General features: G+C 40.9%; 1 protein-coding gene across 1 annotated transcript in view; it reads left to right on the top strand.

The window, feature by feature from the left end:
- Window positions 1-16,021, top strand: part of OTC (ornithine transcarbamylase) — an 85,410-nt gene extending 69,389 nt beyond the window's left edge. Inside the window, exons 7-10 of the mRNA XM_075196431.1 lie at window positions 5,599-5,652; window positions 6,069-6,218; window positions 9,148-9,285; window positions 15,278-16,021. Coding sequence (XP_075052532.1) covers window positions 5,599-5,652; window positions 6,069-6,218; window positions 9,148-9,285; window positions 15,278-15,337 — 402 coding nt within the window. The 3' untranslated portion in view covers window positions 15,338-16,021. The remainder of the gene's footprint in view (window positions 1-5,598; window positions 5,653-6,068; window positions 6,219-9,147; window positions 9,286-15,277) is intronic.
- Window positions 16,022-19,385: the final 3,364 nt, after the last annotated feature.

The raw sequence follows: 19,385 nt of genomic DNA, 5'->3' as shown, positions 1-19,385 counted from the left end.
GAACTCGCACTCATAGAGAAAGGCGAAGGCCTCATTCTTTCCTTGCCACTCATTCTTTCCTTGCCACTGCGTGTGTAGAATGACATGTTGGCAATTTAATTTTTTTCTGCAGATAACTTTGCCTGGATTACAGATCTTTTTTTCTTGACCAAGGTAAAAGGTGTTTTTTTACATTTTTGTTTCCCTGATTTAAACAAACTATGCACTTTAACATAGGCTTTAGCAAATGATGTAGAGGGATTACTATCATCATGACTGGTCCAGCAGCTGCTTGGTGCTTTTGGTCTTCTGTGTACTGCTGTGAATCCATTTTGATAACACAGTACAATGTGACTGCTGATTAAGAAAAGCCTGCCAGCCCTATTATTTCTATTTCAGCAATGACAATTAGCAATGGAGCAATGGAGTTCTCCTCTTTGTGTTTTACCTATATAACACAGTACAATGTGACTGCAGATTTAGAAGACCAAGCCTGCCAGCCCTATTATTTGTATTTCAGCAATGACAATTAGCAATGGAGCAATGGAGTTCTCCTCTTTGTGTTTACCTATATAACACAGTACAATGTGCCTGCAGATTTAGAAGACTAAGGGGTATATTTACTAAACTGCGGATTTGAAAAAGTGGAGATGTTGCCTATAGCAACCAATCAGATTCTAGCTGTCCTTTTGTAAAATGCACTAAATAAATGAAAGCTAGAATCTGATTGGTTGCTATAGGCAACATCTCCACTTTTCCAAACCTGCAGTTTAGTAAATCTAGTCCCAAGCCTGCCAGACCTATTATTTCTATTTCAGCAATGACAATTAGCAATGGAGCAATGGAGCTCTCCTGAATGTCACCGGAGACTTTGAAGAACACTGCTACCCCTCCTCTTTCTTTTCTACCTATGACGCTGCCCAACTGCAGTAGAGACTGCCAAGAACTGTGCTACCCCTTCTTTGTCCCTCTGTGAAATGGCGCTGGATTGCCGTTTAGGGCGGTACTTATAGAATCCAAAACTCGTGAGATCCGAGATCTGAAAACGTAACAATGGCGCTTCGCCTCGTTTTCAATTCTGAGGGCGCAAGAAAGTTCTGAGCCGTATCAGCTCGGTACTCAGCTCTGCTAAGTTCGGGTGTGTTTGCTCTTGGGGAACAGAGCCTGAGCATCGCTAGTAAACTGTAATCCACATTTTAAAGTGAAGTTTCAGCTGGACACATGAAGCTCATTTACTTGTATAAGATGAAATCAGTAATCGATCTGTCCTAGCAACTGTAGAGTTAAACAACTTACAATTCTCTCCTCAGCAAACATTTTAGGCGGTTTCACAATAGAATCAAACTTCTGATGCAATAAGGACAAACTCTTGTGATAAATGATTTCTCGCTATATCCCTTGCACACTGCGTCAACTTGCAGATAGCTTTAAATACAGCAGATTTGGCTGGAATAAACTCTTCCTTCAGACAGAACCATAACCTTTCAATAGCAATATTACAGTCCCGGTCAGAGGTTTTAACAACAGTTGGTGTCTCACTTGTTTCACTTAAATAACTTGAAAATAGCAAAGCAATATAAACCATAAACTTATCTGTTTTCAAAGAGTTCTGCATGACATTTCCTGGACAGTGGCAAGCTAGGTATTTTCCTGTACTCTTACGTCTGGTATGGCTTTTACATACTTTTGATGCAATCATCCATCAGGCAATAGTTCAGCAACAGCTCGCAATGGATCTTTGTGGGAAGATCCCTACTATCCCAGCCAGCAATCACGCGACACAACTCACTAGCTTCAATCAGTCCGTTTCTGGCTCCTGTCCTTTCCCATAACAATCTCCTGAAGCCTTCTAGCACATTCTGGTGCCAAAATGCCTATTTATTGCAGGCTTTTTGTAACTACTTATAGTGTCTTACTGTCTCTACATGCTTCTAGTGCAGTGTGGGGCTCTAGTGAACTGCCTGGGGTTGTAATTTGCAGTTTGTCCAACGCAAAAAGGCCAAACGAATTTGTAATGAACTACCCAGAGGCAGATTGGGAGATGTAGCCTGTATACCTGTGATTTGCAGGGTATTACACATTGCTTTTTTATTTCTAGGTTCCTCCTTTATTTAGCCATGTGTCTATATAATCAGAGTTTTGGTTGCCTTTCGATATGACACCACCTGTTCTTCATACAACTGTATCTAATGCATAAAGAACAGCAAATGGGTCATATTCTAGGGCACGAATGATAACATTATCTTCCTCATGATAAGAGTACATGGCTAGAAATCACAGAAGTAAGCTAAAAAGAGAATGCAATGTATTTAGTAAGTGTTGCTGGAGGACATACAAACCAATGAATTAAATGGCTATCCACTTTGGACAAATCTTTCTGAATCAAATATTCCCATTTCTCAGCTTCAGGTAACAGAGGTTTCCCTATATTATACATATATGTATATATGTTATGCGTGGGGTATGTTAATTTCAGGAGGGGTTATCTAAAAGGTATCTGAGAGTGTAAAACTACTTTATAGTGTGACAGATGATCAAATTTGAACACATCAAACTAATGGGAAAGAAGTAACAAAAACATGGCAGAGAAAAATCTTAAATAACAGAGTTAGAAACATAGAATTTGACGGCAGAAAAGAACCGCTTGGCCCATCTAGTCTACCCATTTTTTTAACCTATGATAACCTAAAAACCTATTTAATTCTCATTTCTATTTAAGGATATCCTTATATCTATCCCAAGCATGTTTAAATTACTCTACTATATTATTCTCTACCACCTCTGATGGGAGGCTATGCCACGTATGTACTACACTTTCTGTGAAGTAATTTTTCCTCAAATTTTCTCTGAACCTCCTTCCCTCCAGTGTCAGTCCATGTCCTTGTGTTCTAGTACTTCACTTCCTTTGAAGAATGTTTCCCTCCTGTACCTTCTTAAAACCCTTGATATAATTGAAAGTTTCTATCATATCCCCCCCTTTCTCTTCTCTGTTTTAAACTATATATATTAAGATCTTTTATTCTATCCTGGTAAGTTTTGTGATGTAGCCATGCACCATTTTATTTTACCTTCTTGTACAGTCTCTAATGTATTTATATCCTTCTGGGGATATGACCTCCAAAACTGAACACAGTATTCTAGATGAGGTCATAGTTAAATGAGGCAGGCATGATGCTCCATTACTAGTAAGAAATATGGCTTCCAACTACCATATAACTGAGTTATCTAAATTAATTGCAATACAAATTATACTATATCATTTTCTGGACAGTTTATACTTATATACTACAGATAAGTGAGTGTCAGGGATGTACTGTAATTAGAATGCTAAAATACAAACTCCAATGCTGACCCAGTGCTGCACTTCTCTTGAGAGAGCAGTGTTGTGGCAATAAGATTAGCTGCAGAAGTAACCACTCCAAGGCCCAGAGAAAGGGTGGGCCAATATGCTAGAATGCACAGCACTTCTATCTTTTGTCTTTTTTTGTGACATCAGAAAATGAAGCACAGCCTGTTAAGATGTGATATATCAGAATTTCTAAACCATAAGCACTGTGTGAATTAAATTAGAAAAAACAAATAAAAAATAAACAATGCCACCTCGCATGTGGGAAGCATGAATACTTTCCAACACACGACTGACATTTCATTATCATCATCATCATTGTCGGCTATTTATATAGCGCCATTAATTCCGCAGCACTGTACAGAGCACTCATTCACATCAGTCCCTGCCCCATTGGAGCTTACAGTCTAAATTTCCTAACACACACATACAGACAGAGACTAGGGTCAATTTAATAGCAGCCAATTAACCTACTAGTATGTTTTTGGAGTGTGGGAGGAAACCGGAGCACCCGGAGGAAACCCGCGGAAACACGGGGAGAACTTACAAACTCCACACAGATGAGGCCGTGGTCAGGAATCAAACTGATGACCAGGGCCTGATTAAGGGTTCCGTCCGCCCCAGGATATTTCAGCCGTAGCCTCCCCCCCACCCCCCACCCCCCATCCTTCCACCAATATAGGCGTTTAGGACTACTCTTGAATATGAATTTTCAGGAGTATTTTCCAGCATTCACATTTAGACAGATTGTGCAATCTCTCTTACCACTTCTTGTTCTTCTCTCTTGCTTGTTCTTGCAGCTTTGTTGTCTTCTAGCTGGATTCTGAGAATTCGAGTTCCTGTTTTGAAAACATGCAGCAATTGTATTATAATGTAAAATGTTAACAAACCCTGAAAGATCAGATTTAGTCCAAACACAACAGTACATTATGGCCAGATAAAACTACCCAAGAGTACAGGCATATGTAGGCAATAATATATATGAAAATTGTTGTCCGAGAGCTATAAAAAATATAAACCTTTACCAGCCCCACCTGACTATTATTCAGAGATCATCCTCATAACCGCTACACAATACAAAGATCATGCCCCCCAAAGCTACTCTATTTTTTAAACACGCCACTCAGCAAATTCTTCAACCCCCTTTATCTGCCCCCTTCAGCCTGCTCCCCTGCCCCCTTCAGCCTGCTCCCCTGCCCCCTTTATCCTACTCATCTGCAGGGCCACCTTAACAACAGTATGGGCCCCCGGGCATAGCAGTGCACTGGGGCCCCTATATATAAATATATAAGTTAAAAAAACAACAAAAAAACAACTTACCTTTCAATCACGATAAGTTGAATCCTCTTCGCTGTGCTCCTCCATGCTGTGCTCGCAGTGAATGTCTGGCGTGATGACGTCATCACACCCGACATTCACTGCGAGCGCATCACGGAAGAGAGGTCCAGGGAGTGAGCCGGATCGTCACCTGACCTGAACGGTCAGGTGACCGCAAAAAGTAAGTTTCTTTTTTCTTTTTTTTTTCTTCTTTACAGGCTTTTTTACAGCAGCAGACCTGCCAGGGCCCCCTTTCCCCCTGGGCCCCCGGGCACCTGCCCATCGTGCCCAATGGGAAAGACGGCCCTGCTCATCTGCCCCCTTTAGTCTTCTCACCTGCCCCCTCCACCCGAGACATTAGAACTCACTTACAAGCTGTCATTGCAGTGGAGTCTTCTCTTCAGCGCTATGTATGACAGGCAACCTGGCAGCGATTGCTGCTAGCTGCCTGTCAGTGCGGCCCAGGCTCTTCTTACTCTGGTCACGTGAGATGTGGAAGTCCTGATATCACGTGACCAGAGTAAGAAGCGCCCACGGCCACACTGACAGGCAGCTAGCAGCAATCGCTGCCAGACTTCCTGTCATGCAGCAGTGACAGTCGGGACCGCTCCTTTAGACCAGGGGCGGTCCCGATGACTCTGGCCCCACTGCTATAATTACAAAGAAAAAAAACAAGACATCTTGGCAACGCTGCGCCCCCCAGGCTCCAGCGCCCTGGACTGCAGCCTGTCCTATTGGCTGATCAGGCCCTGCTGATGACCCTAGTACTGTGAGGCAGCAGTGCTAACCACTAAGCCACCGTGCATCCCCACACTGACATTTTTAAATGAATATTATTAATAATATTATGTTGTAACATAGTCCATTGCAAAGAGATGTCATTATAATACTTATGTATCAAAAAGTGACCCCCTAAATACTAATGATCCCTATGTATTGTCAATTTATTGTTTCAGGGGTATGAACCTAATTCTTCTGTAATTGCAACAGCGGAGCAATTTTCTAAAGAGGTAAATTATCTGTGTTTTGACTCATGTTATATGATGTTTGTGTAAACTAGAATATAGTGAGGGAACAGCGGCAGCAAGCACCTGAATTAGTATCTTACACAAGCCCAACATAACCACAGGAGAATTAGGATATTGGTGCCCTTTATTACAACCCATACAATGATGAAGATGACAAAGATAAAAGCACTGGCTTTGTAATGAAACTGGTTTAGGTACCCAAGAACTCTACATGAAAAGCACGGTATTATTTCATCAGAATAGCTAAGGCACTTCATCTTGCCATTTGATCATCATTTTATTAGTCTCCTACCAAGGCTTGCTGTTATGCTAATCTGCAGCCATGATAAATCCCTGACATCAGCATTGCTCGTAATATATACGAAGCTGTCTGATCTGCACAGATTTTTGTCTTCTAGTCTGGCACCAAGCTGCTTATGACAAATGATCCCCTGGAAGCTGCCAGCGGAGCCAACGTGTTGGTTACAGACACATGGGTAAGCATGGGACAAGAAGAGGAGAAGAAGAAACGTCTGCTGGATTTTAAAGGTTACCAGATTACAATGCAGGTACATGATGGATGTTGTTGGTATTTGTGTAGCTAAATGAAATAACAGTGAGTGTCAACAAACACCTCCTAACTAAACAAGCGGATAAATGAATTAACTGCTTGTTAAATACAACAGGGTCAAATGTATAGACATAGTAGTGATGGATGCATGTTAAAATATAACTATGTTCACAATAAACATACAATACCAATATGTTCTACAGTTTTGTAAGCAAGGAAACAAAAGTACATTATACATTTCGGGAGCTTTCTAAACAGGACATGGGTCACAATTATGATATTTCTCCAACAAATGAAACAATATTTAGTTGTATAATATATATGGTAATGAATATAAGGTTATCTCCACTTCTGTGTTAGTAGTATTGATAGTATACTGTAGTGCGCTCCCTCTAAGTATTTTGGAATGAAAGGATCTCCACCTTCAGATGAGTTTAATTTATTGGCTTGCAACATGTTGAGGTAGAAAGCTACAAGACAGAATGTCAGCTTTGGTATTCTTTGACCCAGGTCTAAAGGTAATGAGAAATTTGAATCGGGTAAAGAATAAGGTCCATTGTGCTTGTCTGGACTTAAATCTCTTGGCGGATTCAATATACTGTAGGTATTTATGATCGGTGAGCATGATGTTGATGTAAGTAACACCTTTGAGCCAGTGTTTCCATTTCTGGAAGGCCCATTTGATGGCCAGCATTTCCCGGTTCCCAACGTCGTAGTTGGCCTCAGCTGGTGAGAATTTATGGCATAGAAAGGCACAGGCGTGCTTCTGAGAGAAGTTGGTGCCAGCATCGATGTCTGAAGCTTTAACTTCGACAATGAAAGGTAAGTTTGGATCTGGATGAGGAAGAACAGGTGCTGAGACAAAGACTTGTTTCAGAGCTCTGAAGGTTTGAGGTGGCTAATTGGAGGTGTTGACCCCTTTCTGGGTCAGGGCAGTAATAGGAGCCACTAGGAGTGAGAAGGAGCAAATGAACCTCCTATAATAATTGGCAAAACCTAGGAATCTTTGAATTGCTTTCAGGTTAGTAGTCATAACCCAGTACAGGATGTCCTGGACTTTACTAGGGTCCATGGGGAACCCCTTGGAGGAAATTACATACCCAAGGAAGGTGACCTTGTCAACCTCAAACTCACACTGAACAGATGGTGCTCGCATAGTTTAAGGAGAACTTCTTTGACGTGTACACGGTGCTGTCCTAAGGATTGGGAGTAAACCAGGATGTCATCCAAATACACCACAAACTTGCCCCGAAAGTCCCAGAGGACATAGTTAATCAAGTCCTGAAATACTGCTGGGGCATTACAGAGATGGAAAGGCATGACCAGATATTTGTAATAGCCTGACTATTGAAGGTGGTTTTCCACTCGTTGCCCTTCCTTATCCAAATGAGATTGTATGCTCCACAACGATTAATCTTGGAGAAGATGGTGACCTCTTTTAATTGGTTGAAGAGGACAGAAATAAGAGTCAGTGGATAGGTGTTTTTAACAGTAATTTTATTCAATCTTCCAAAACCAATACACGGCCACAAACTCCCTTCTTTCTTGGAGACGAAGAGGAAATCGGCTCCAAACAGAAGACTTGGAGGGCCTAATGAAGCCCTTGTTTAACTTTTCTTCAATGTACTCCTTCATGACTTTAGTTTCTGGAGCAGATAACACAAAGAGCCTTCCCTTTAGTAGCTTGGTGCCAGGGATCAGATCTATCACACAGTCATAATCACGATGAGTGAGTAAGAAATCCACAGGTCCAGGAAGTCATGATATGTTGGACGTAGATGCTCGGAAATGAGTTGCCGGACTCGAATGGGCATGGACAGGTAGGTGGTCGAGCAAGATGAACCCCAGAAGATGATCTCACCTTTGCTCCTTTGCTCCAATCATTGAGAGGATTGTGATGATGGAGCCATGGATCACCCAGACCAGCGAAACAGAAGGACAACTGATCAAAAACAAGGACAGGTTCTCAGAATGGCGTGTTCCAACCATCAACCAGACTGGCAGTGTTTTGAAAGAGATTTTGCCGCGACCAGAAGGTTCCCATCCAGACCACAGACTGTGATGACCGGTTCTATCTTCAAGGAAGGAATACTCAAGGTCTCATTGAAAATTTCCAGCTGCGCTATTCAGGAAACAGAGACAAGGGCAGAATGAGCATTGAATGAGATCTAGGCTGAGATAAGAAGGGAATTTTTGGAAGAGATTATCTGCAGACCTAGATGGACCTCCTTGTTATCCACTAGGCCTGATCTTTCCCCATGTTAGGGCAGGAACGAATCAGGGAGCCATTATTGCCAGATATACCATTGTGTTAACAACGTTAGGTAACACTGTGCTTTTACTTTATATTATTGTAAGCAAAAAAGTGTCTTTGCAAATGTGCTAATCAGACAGTTGTCCATGGGTGTAACTATGTTGGTCCTAGAACAAAGCAAAACACAAATGGTGCAACACATATATTTAAATAGACAAACATGGGAGTTGCCTGTACACACTTTGATGCATTCCCTTCATTTGCAAGGCAGCCCAGAGAGTGAGGGAAGTGTTGAGTGAGAGAATGAGGCCATATGTGCTGATATTTGTTGTGGACCCCATGCTATACCATAAATAGAATGGATAAAAAACTGTTGTAAAAGCTGATAAATTAAGCAAATATATAGAGGATCATAAATCAGCATAAAAATAACTTGATTCAAGATTTGCAAATCATTTCATATTGGGGATTATTATTGCTTCATATATAGTCTCTTTGAACAAGTTTACACAGTGGTTACAAAATAAAATGAATTATGCTATTCTAATGTCCCTGAATGGTTAAGTGTTGAAAGTGTTGGTGAATATTTGTGTGTTTGTTTGTGTTGCGGTATTTGTGTGTTTTTCTTTTTACATGCGTCATCCCTGTTTTACTCTTCCATGTTATTGTACAGGCGGCAAAAGTGGCTGCGCCCAATTGGGTATTTCTTCATTGTTTGCCAAGAAAGCCTGAAGAAGTTGATGATGAGGTTTTTTATTCTCCTAAATCACTTGTTTTTCAAGAAGCAGAAAACAGAAAGTGGACAATCATGGTACAGTATGATGGAAACTTTATTAGGATTGAAAATGTTGAAACTAAACTCTGTGGACAAAATAACTGCTTCTTAATTTGCAGGGTAACATATTTTCATTGTTGGCTTCCAGTTATTTATAATTATTATTATTTTTTACTAAGTTTTACATAGCGCCTACATATTATGCAGCACTTTACAAAGAATATTTTATCATGCACATCATTCCCTGCCCCACTGAAGTTTACAAACTATATTCCCTACCCCATAGACGAACAGCGTTAATTTCGTGAGAAGCCAGTTAACCTACCAATATGTCTTTGGAATGTGGAAGTAAACCGGAACACCCTGAGCAATCTCACACAAACATGGGAAGAGCATACACACTCCACACAGATAGGGCCCTGGATGGAACAGAACCCATGACCCTAGTGCTGTGAGGCATATTGGAGCACCGATACTGGTACTCTATACATAGAGTCTTATGGTAGCCACATGCAGGCAGATCTTGTCATTCCGTCCTATCGCCAAACTGCAATATCTATTGATAATGTTCATGCTCTGTTTATCTGTACAAGTTGCCACATCCCACATGTAACCCCAGTATGGATAGCTATATTTAATAGATATCTGCTCTGTAGCATAGAACCACAACTACATTAACCCTACAACAAAATATCTTTTGTGGTGATATTCAAAATATTTCCTTTCAAATTCCTAACAAAAGTGCTATGATCTTGTTCCAGCCATATCAATCACCCTATTGTGACAACTATCAGCTATTATGATGTATACTTTTGCGATGAATACTTTCACAACTTTAATTAAATGTAATTATGCAGTGATTATGAAGTTTTCCCATTTTGGCAATAGTAGGGCAAATCTATTTAACTCTCTGGCAAAGGCATAACATGAGCGACGCCAGCTGATGTAACAAATGTATCTATTTGCCCTCTAGCAAAAGGTCCAAGGATGCAATGGAAAAAATATAATAGAACTGCACACATAGTTTTCATGAATGAGGCCTTGTACAACGCGTATAAGCAAAACCTAGTAAACGCTCTCTGATGCCGGGTCTTCAAAAATTAATGTTAAGCAAATGGACCTATATACACTTGTTTTCAAACAAGCTTATATACAATGGAGTTCTACGAGTATGCCTATCAAAATAAACTATTACATACAGTTCAGGAAATGTTGTTTTTCATTACCAGAGTGTACAAGTCCTAGTAAATATGCATTATGGGAAATGTGACTTCTGGGTTTGTCAGCTTTGGGTAGATTTACAACATGCTGTTTAGAATCATTTAAGAGTAGCCTCTGATAACAGAAGCACAGAGCAGTCACAATATTGATTTATTACATTGCTATTAATTCATCTGCATTATGTCTAACATGAATAAATGATTTAAACCAGGGGTCAGGGAACTGTTTTACCCTTTACCCCCCAAATATATTTAGATACGCCAACGTTACCTTCTTGATTTGAAAGGAAGGAATTCATATTTTATTAATTATTGGAATTCAAAATTTTATTGAATCTATTCAAAATTTATTTGAAAGCTTCAACTTCAAAACTTCAGGTTTTGGAGAAATGATGTTGCTTCATTTTTAAAAAGAGAGCATCAATATTGAGGCATTTTGATGTCAGAGCAATTTGGATACAGTCTTCAGCGTCCAATCGATTTCTCTGCTTTGTTTTTATGTTCGTAAAGGTAGGTTGTTGCAAAAGGCAGCAACTTTTTGAATGCCTCCTCATGTGCAATTTTGAATGCATTTGCAGCTATTGACATCCAAACATATGACAGATCTGCTTTGTTTTCAAATGCAATACGTGCTTCATTATTGCTTCAAAGTTCAATAAGTGCCTCTGCCAACCCTTGAGGCTCTTTTGGTACAACAGCAAATTCACATTTAAAGGGGTCTACAATCCAACTGACAGCATGTGAATCGGCAGCATTACCCACAGGAATTTAATTTTGACCACATTTTGGTTAATTTTGGTTAATTTACCCCTGTTCCCTGACCACTGCTTTAAACTATTTAAATTTTAGTGATGCCGAGCAGGGATTTTCACCAGTTTGATTCGTTGCTAGCCTTTCCAGAAATTACAGGCAGGGCCACCGAGAGGGGGAGGGCGGGTACTAATTGCCCAGGCCCAGACATACCTAAACTGTTTTTTATTTTGTCTTTTTTTTATTATTATTTTTTCCGGGGGGTGGCTCCGCCCCCTTCACTGGTGGGGAGAGCAAGGTACTTAGAAAAAAAAGAAAACTAAAAGACAAATACTCACATGATTGCAGCACCGGCGTCCCTCTTCCCTCTTCTCTGCTCGGTTCGCACTGAATGTCGGACGTGATGCCGGACATTCAGTGAGGAGCAGCACAGAGAAGACCCAGCAAGAAGACAGAAGAGAAGAGATGAAATACAATACAAAGGTAGGTAAAGGAACAGAGGCAAGGGGTGGAAAACAGAAAGGCACGAGTGATGGAGAAGGGGGGGGGCAGCAGAAAGGCTCCAAGTAATGAAGAAGGGGGGAGAAAGGCACTGAGTGGTGAAGAGGGGGGAGAGAAAGGCACCGAATGATGAAGGGAGGGGAGCAGCATGGCACGGTGTGATGAAGGAGAGGGGGAGCAGCATGGCACAGAGTGATGAAGGGGGTAAACATGAAACAGAGCGATGAAGGGGGGAGCAGCATGGCAAAGTGTGATGAAAGGGGGCCAGGTGAAGGGGGGAAAAGCAGCATGTAGGGTGCAGTGTGATCCTAAGGGGGCACAGTGTGCTTGTGATGAAGGGGCACAGTGTGATGTTGAAGGTGCACAGTGTGATCATAAGGAGACACAGCATGGTGATGATGAAGGGACACAGTAAAGTGTCTGTGATGGCACAGGGGGCTTGTGGTAATGTGTGTGTGTGTGTGTGTGTGATGGCACAGGGAACTTGTAATAGTGTGTGTGTGTGATGGCACAGGGGGCTTGTGGTAATGTGTGTGTGTGTGTGTGTGTGATGGCACAGGGAACTTGTAATAGTGTGTGTGTGTGATGGCACAGGGGGCTTGTGGTAATGTGTGTGTGTGTGATGGCACAGGGAGCTTGTAATAGTGTGTGTGTGATGGCACAGGGGGCTTGTGGTAGTGTGTGTGAGTGATGGCACACGGGGCTTGTGGCAATGTACTGTGTGTGATAGCACAGGGGGCTTGTGGCAATGTAGTGTGTGTGATGACATAGGGGGCTTGTGGCAATGTAGTGTGTGTGAGGTAGATGGTGGCTAATTAAAGGGTGCTATTTTGTTTGTGGGTTGATGGGGGCAATTTAATAGTGGGACTATTAATTTAAGATGGGGTATTTTGGAGCTATTGAATGTGGGAGTGAGTTTGGAGAGAATGAGGTCTCTTTATTAAATGTGACTATGAATTAATTAATGGCAGTGATGGTTGCGGGAAATAGGAATATTTATGAAATGTAAATACTGTTAATTTGTTGCTGGGGCTGTTTGGAGGGAGGGAAATAGATTTATTTATCAAATGGGAATACCATTAGTGGTGGGGTAGTGGTCCTGAGTCACTGTCACTCTGCTTTTAGTGGACACACAGCTCCCCAAGACCTGGAGACATAGATCAGGGCCAAGTCAGTACTCCAGGGACCGTTTGTCCCTCTCCTGTCAGGGGCAGAGATCTAGACCTCAATGCCAGCCTGACTTCAGCTATCACTTGGTAGTGAATGCCAATTTGCTGTCCTTAGGCACTCAATTTTAAACCCAAAAATGACCTCATCAGCAATTTCAGGATCTGCCTGATCGTTCCTTTTCTGTGTTTGCTTTTCACAGGTAAACATACAGACAAAGGGATAGCAGATGAGCCACTCTTGATAGGTAGTGTTATGTGGCTATACAGCAGAGTTTGTTTAAACAGGAGAGATCACAATCCAGACACATTACAAGTAAATACACAATGCAGTCCTCTGTAATTAAACATAGAGCTCTGTCTGTGAACCTTTCCCCCATCTTAATACATGAGACCTCCTGGTGTAATGTACATTCATACAAGACTGGTGGACAATAATCCTTTTGCCTAGGCTGAAATCATGGACACTAGTTGGGGCACTTATGTGTGGCATAAAATGAATTGGGGGCATTACTGTTGCATAACATGAACTGGGGCCACGTATGTGTGACATAAAATTAATTGGGGGCATTACTGTGGTATAATATGCACTCTACTATGTGGTGTGTTATGAATTGTGGGCAGTACTATTTACCACAGTATTGACTGGGCCTCTACTATGAGGGCACAACTAAGAGGCACTATGAGGTCACTGTCCTGCTGTTCTGAAAGTCAGGACTGCTGGGACATATGTCACGCTCCGGCGAGCGGGCACTGCACAGTTCTGGCAATGGTGTACCCAGCAAAGCAAAGTTTTTTCTGTAGGAGGGTGGTATAGTGCTTTTCACCTGCTAGACACACCCCAATACTGCACAGCCACGCCCCCAATTGTATGACCATTGCTACTTTTTTTAAAAAATTGCCATGCTCAACTATAAGAGGGGCCCCATGAAGTTGCTGTACCGGGGGCCTGAATTCCTCTTGGCAGCCTTGATTACTGGCGTTCCTGTATCTCACATTTAAGGAAAATCTCAATCAATGATACCTAGGCCCAGGGGCGGATCTAGAAAACTGTTGTACCCCGGGCGATTTAGTGGGGGTGATTTAGGCCCCGCCCCCTTTCTGACACCTAAGGCTGCCAGCGGCTGCACACTATGTGCAGGACCGCTCGGCAGTGACAGGCAGGTACAGTGTGCTGCCCTGCATCTCTGATTGTGTTTAATCAGAGCAGCCGGGCAGCACACTGTCACTGCCGAACGGACCTGCACATACTGTGCAGCCGTCGGCAGCAAGTCTCTGCTAGGGGGGGGGGGCGATCGGGGCCACTGCCTAGGCCAGGCTACACTAGAGATTTTGTTTGCTTGATTATCTATTATTAATGGAGCAAGACATCTGTAACCAATGGGCAGCTATGGGACAAGCTACAGACAAAAAGGTGCACATTTAGCTTGTCCCATAAAAAACAATTGATCACAGATTATGTGGTTTATTTTATGTGATTAAACACTTACTATTGTGTAACTAAATATTATAATAAGCAGCATTATATTCCTAATTCTTCTACACTCAAAGTTTAAATACCTATTCCATTAAACTCTATGGATGAGATTAATCACTCGAACATTATATTGAATAAAACCTGCTTGTGCAGTACAGCACATTGAAAGCTATTAGTTACAAAATGAGCGATTGCTGTTATGCAACCATCTAAAACCAGACACAACAAGAATTTCCATCTTTTTGGGTGTTTTTCTTTTACATTTTTCTTGGGTTATTTTTCTTTTTTTTTTGTATTGCTTTATTTATTTATTGTTATATAGTTAGTAAAGGTGAACAAAATCAAAAATCCATTAAGATCAGCCTAATATAAGTTCTAGTTTTGTTGATCCAGAGGAAGACGAATCAAAACACTTGCGATGCAGTTGCCAATTTATCTTAATGGCTGGGGGGAAATGATTTTTTCCTGACCCCATAAAAGACAATCAATTGAATTCCTTGGGTCAATCACCTCAATCATGTCTTCTATTAATTATAGCTAAATATACCTTGTAGGAAAGGTATTCAATACAGTTTTCAATCCAGCTAAGGAATTAGCCAGCACCATGCTCCTTGGTTAAGAATTCTTGAATGTACTAGAAACCACCTACCAAAGACACTTTAATATGATGTTGGTTCATGTGCTTCTTATGCCGTAAAAAACACACTGAAAAATGCTATATTTCATATGCATTTGCATGTTTGCATAGCATCAACTTTGGGCATGCAAAATATCTTTAAACAAAGGGAATACAATCATGTAGCTTCATGTATTTCATATGTGTTTTAAATAGCTTATTTAATCGGAGATTGCTAATTATACTGTAGAGTAATACCTTTTATTCTCCAATAAACTGTTGTTTTTGTTCTCCTCAGGGTGTGATGGTCTCTTTGCTTGCTGATTACTCTCCTCAGCTGCCAAAGCCTACATTCTAATTCCTGGCACATGTCAGCATGCAGAGTGCTGATTGCAATGGGCAGGATATCTGATTCACAACAAAGAGTGCGGACTGAAAGGATGGAAGCAAATGAATAATTCCTTACTAACATGCTGCTGAGTGCCATACATTTGACTCTGTTTCAAATTTGTTCCCAGATAGTGCAAAATAATTTGATTGAGACTGCGTAGGTTATTCCAGATGACGTTAAAACTTTTAACATGTGTTGTCAGTTTGAGTAACGAGTGCCAAAAATCCAAATTATGTCTTTACATATACATTAAATTAATATATATAAAAATATATAGTTCATTTGATTGTCATTCTAAGAATTGTATCAGATAGCATTGCAAACTTTTTTCTCAATTCTTATAGGTCTGGTAGAATTGACATTAGTGTACTTTATTTCCCCACATTTAATTTTTTCGGGCATATATAGGTAGTATCTTACTAATTAACGGTAATAACAATTATTCATAGGGGGGAATATTACACTGTCTGATCAGAGTGAGGGAATAATGTAAATTACAGCATCCAGTGGGGGCAGGGTTTATCAGACATTAAATATTTAAGTATCTGTCATGACAGATCTACCTAAACCTTGTGTTGTTAATTATTTTGCTGTTAATTCCTGCCTCCAGCAACAAATTGCTGAAATATTAAACTGAGCAGTTCCACTTAAGCTGTGTTCTTGTTCTCATATATATAAATCTTAATCAGCTTTGGTCAGTGGTGGAATTCAAATAAATTAAAGACCGGATGTCTGCCCTAATGACCGTTTTAAGTATACAAAAATGTGTTTTGCCCCTCAAAACACTGTGCCATGCCACTATTGCCCTTCAAAGCACTGTGTCATGCCACATTTGCCCCTCAAAACACTGTGCCATGCCGCTTTTGCCCCTCAAAACACTGTGCCATGCCGCCTTTGCCCCTCAAAACACTGTGTCATGCCACCATTGCCCTTCAAAACACTGTGTCATGCCACCTTTGCCCCTCAAAACACTGTGCCATGCCGCTTTTGCCCCTTAAAACACTGTGCCATGCTGCCTTTGCTGCCCCTCAAAACACTGTGCCATGCTGCCTTTGCTGCCCCTCAAAATACTCTGCCATGCTGCCTTTGCTTCCACTCCTTCATTTACCTTTTCTATCGGCTTCTTTCTTCTCTTCTTGTCTTCTGTCTTTTTGCCTGCTGACGACTCCTCTCTGCGCCACTCCTCACTGAATGTTGACCGTGACGTGATGTCACGCCTGACATTCAGTGCGGATGGAGCAGAGAGGAGGAATGCCGACGCCGCAAACAGGTGAGTTTTTTGGGGGTTTTTTAAGGAGCCTGCTCCCCCACCAGCGAAATCGGTGGACTCAGCCTGTAGTCACCGGTGCGCCGAACCGAGCCTGAAGTTAGGTATCGGTGCTGACGAACCGGTGCGAACCGTCTGAATCCCACCACTGGCTTTGGTTCTCCAGCAGGGAAACCACATACCTTTTATCAAGACCTGCTTCCCTCCCCTCCCACATTCTGCTGACCTAAGGCAAGTACTCACCTTGCCTCATGGCAGAAACAGCCCTGGCTCTTAGACAAATAAATGCAAATGTTTGATTTATTTGGTGTAACTTATATGCCCTTTGTGCCTATTTATTTGGTAAATTATCCCCATGAGGTTACTTCAGTGAGTGAGGTCACCATAGATTCAGCATATCCAGTAAATATCCAGAGGTGGATAGGAAAGACAAAAATAACAATTAAGAAAAGATACAAAAGTAAAAAGGTAACACTTTCTCTTAAAGATTCCTGAAATGTGAAAATATGTGATGGGTTTCATTCACATGATATAACACTGATAAAATATAATTATGAAAATATAATTATGACTGCCAGCATTATCCCTAACATATTTAGCATCATTTTAGAGTGCTTTTTGCCCCACTAAAATATAATTTTGCACAATGTTTACATGCATATTTATTGACTATTAAAATGCTTTACTAATTTCAAAGATAATATACCACCAACTCATATACATACATGAATACAAGAACAGCTGTTATCTATCAGCAATATATCTTATAAAAGAAAACAATGTTTTGGTGCCTACATACAATGCATATTATTATATGCAAGTAACACACACTGCACATGGATTCTTCCTTACACAGGCTTAGTACATTCCCCTTATGTCCAGTATGTACATTAAGGGCAGTTTTACTGAAATTCCTAATGAACTAGAAAAAGCCTCACATTCACTGCTCTCCATTAAGCCACTCAGACTATCATAATGTTAAGTTCAGCTTGAGATAATGATAATTAGTTTAATGATTCTATCATCTTCTTTGTCTTTGCATCCATACATTGTAGAGCTATCAGATGAAGTGGTTGGACAATGTGATAAAGCTGTAGGGCACCGTTTCCAATCAGTCATGCAGTGTTAAAGTATATTCTAAATTCATCCATTATGGTAATATCCAACTACTAGTATTATATTGGTGGAGGCAGATGATGTAGAGAGATCACTTAAAAATTATGAAAGAAAACAATAGACTGGTTAAGTGCAAATGGATAAGTGCAAGTTAAAGGGTCTGTCGAATTAGAAAGCTTCATATTCCTGCTAAAATGTCTATGCTGGGGCTTCTGTGGTCACGTAAAGTGGGAAAGAGTCAAGCAACCCTTAGTCTAAAAAGTACATTGGTTCACAGCTGAGCCCCCAGAGTTCCCGGGCTGCGGGACAGCTGCTTCTGCTCCTACTTCTGTTGCTATGTCACTGTGAATGGGACAGTGTGGTTGTGTGTATGTTATTGGAAGAAAATTGTGGATGTTATGGCCACATGAATTATACCAGCAAGAAATAATACTCATATGTTGTTTGCATTTTATCTTGCCATTATACTTCATTATTTTACTGCAGTTCACCAAAGTCTCCAGCATTATTAGATAAGCCCTTTATTATTTATTCATTTATTTATTTGTATAGTGTCACCATATTAAGTGGTTTTCGGAGAATATTAAATCATTCATGATTTAATGAATAGTGTCATGGGAGTCTCCATGGCACTATTCAGCAAAATAAAGGTTTTGCGTCATTGCATTACAGGGCAAAAATGACGCGAATCGCCACCCCCTTTCCACTTCCGTAATCATACTTCACCTCTCCTCCGGGATGTCCCAGATTGAAAGAATAAAAAGCTGGTAAGTATGGCTTATTGTCTAAATTTATAACAATACACACACTAAATTCCATTTTGTCAGACGTCAATCAACCCACCAGTCTATTTTTGGGAGGAACACCTGGTGGAAACCCAAGCAAACACGGGGAGATCATACAAACTCCACACATTTAGTTCCCTTTGAATATGAATAGAAGTGCCATGTGCTATTTTATCTTCCAAAAACTTTCACACTTCCAGGTCAGCTGCAAATCACATGGACATGAAACATCACTGTCATAAATCAACCCTCAAATTTTATCCAACAGAACAGACACAGTAAATTTGTTTACATGCTGCTGCATATCATACCTAAACCAAAATATATAGTTAACAAATACAAATAGCAACTGAACAGTGAAATAGAACAATTTAAAAGTTACAATGTTAAAAAAAAAAAAGAAGTATTTTCGGTTCCCCACAACTTACATACTTGCATTGACCTCATATTAATTGACTGATTCACTATGTAAACTCTTACTGACTCTGACATTTCCCAGTTAAAGTGGTCATACCATGCTACAGTTTCTCTTGAGATTAACCTCCCTCGACCCCGCTCCTCTCACCAAAAATGGCGCCTGAACGACACCCTCCTGTTGAACAGAGCAGGGGTTAAATGTATGAAAGAGCAATTTAAATTTTTTCTGCAAAGTCGCAGATTTCCGGCGACTTGCATAAGTCGCTCTTTCATACATTTAGCCCCAGGGGTCTTCAATCCCAAACTCAATCAAAGACTTTGTTCCTCTAAACGCCACCTGGACATCTCCCCCGCTCTCCTTTGGGAGAACCACAAGGCTACCATATGCAGCACACTCATCAGCTTATCTGCTACCAGACGCAAGGCAAAG

Source organism: Mixophyes fleayi, chromosome 2 (genome assembly GCF_038048845.1).
Source record: "Mixophyes fleayi isolate aMixFle1 chromosome 2, aMixFle1.hap1, whole genome shotgun sequence".
Classification (NCBI taxonomy): Eukaryota; Metazoa; Chordata; class Amphibia; order Anura; family Limnodynastidae; genus Mixophyes; species Mixophyes fleayi.
This window is presented reverse-complemented; position numbering and strand designations above follow the sequence as displayed.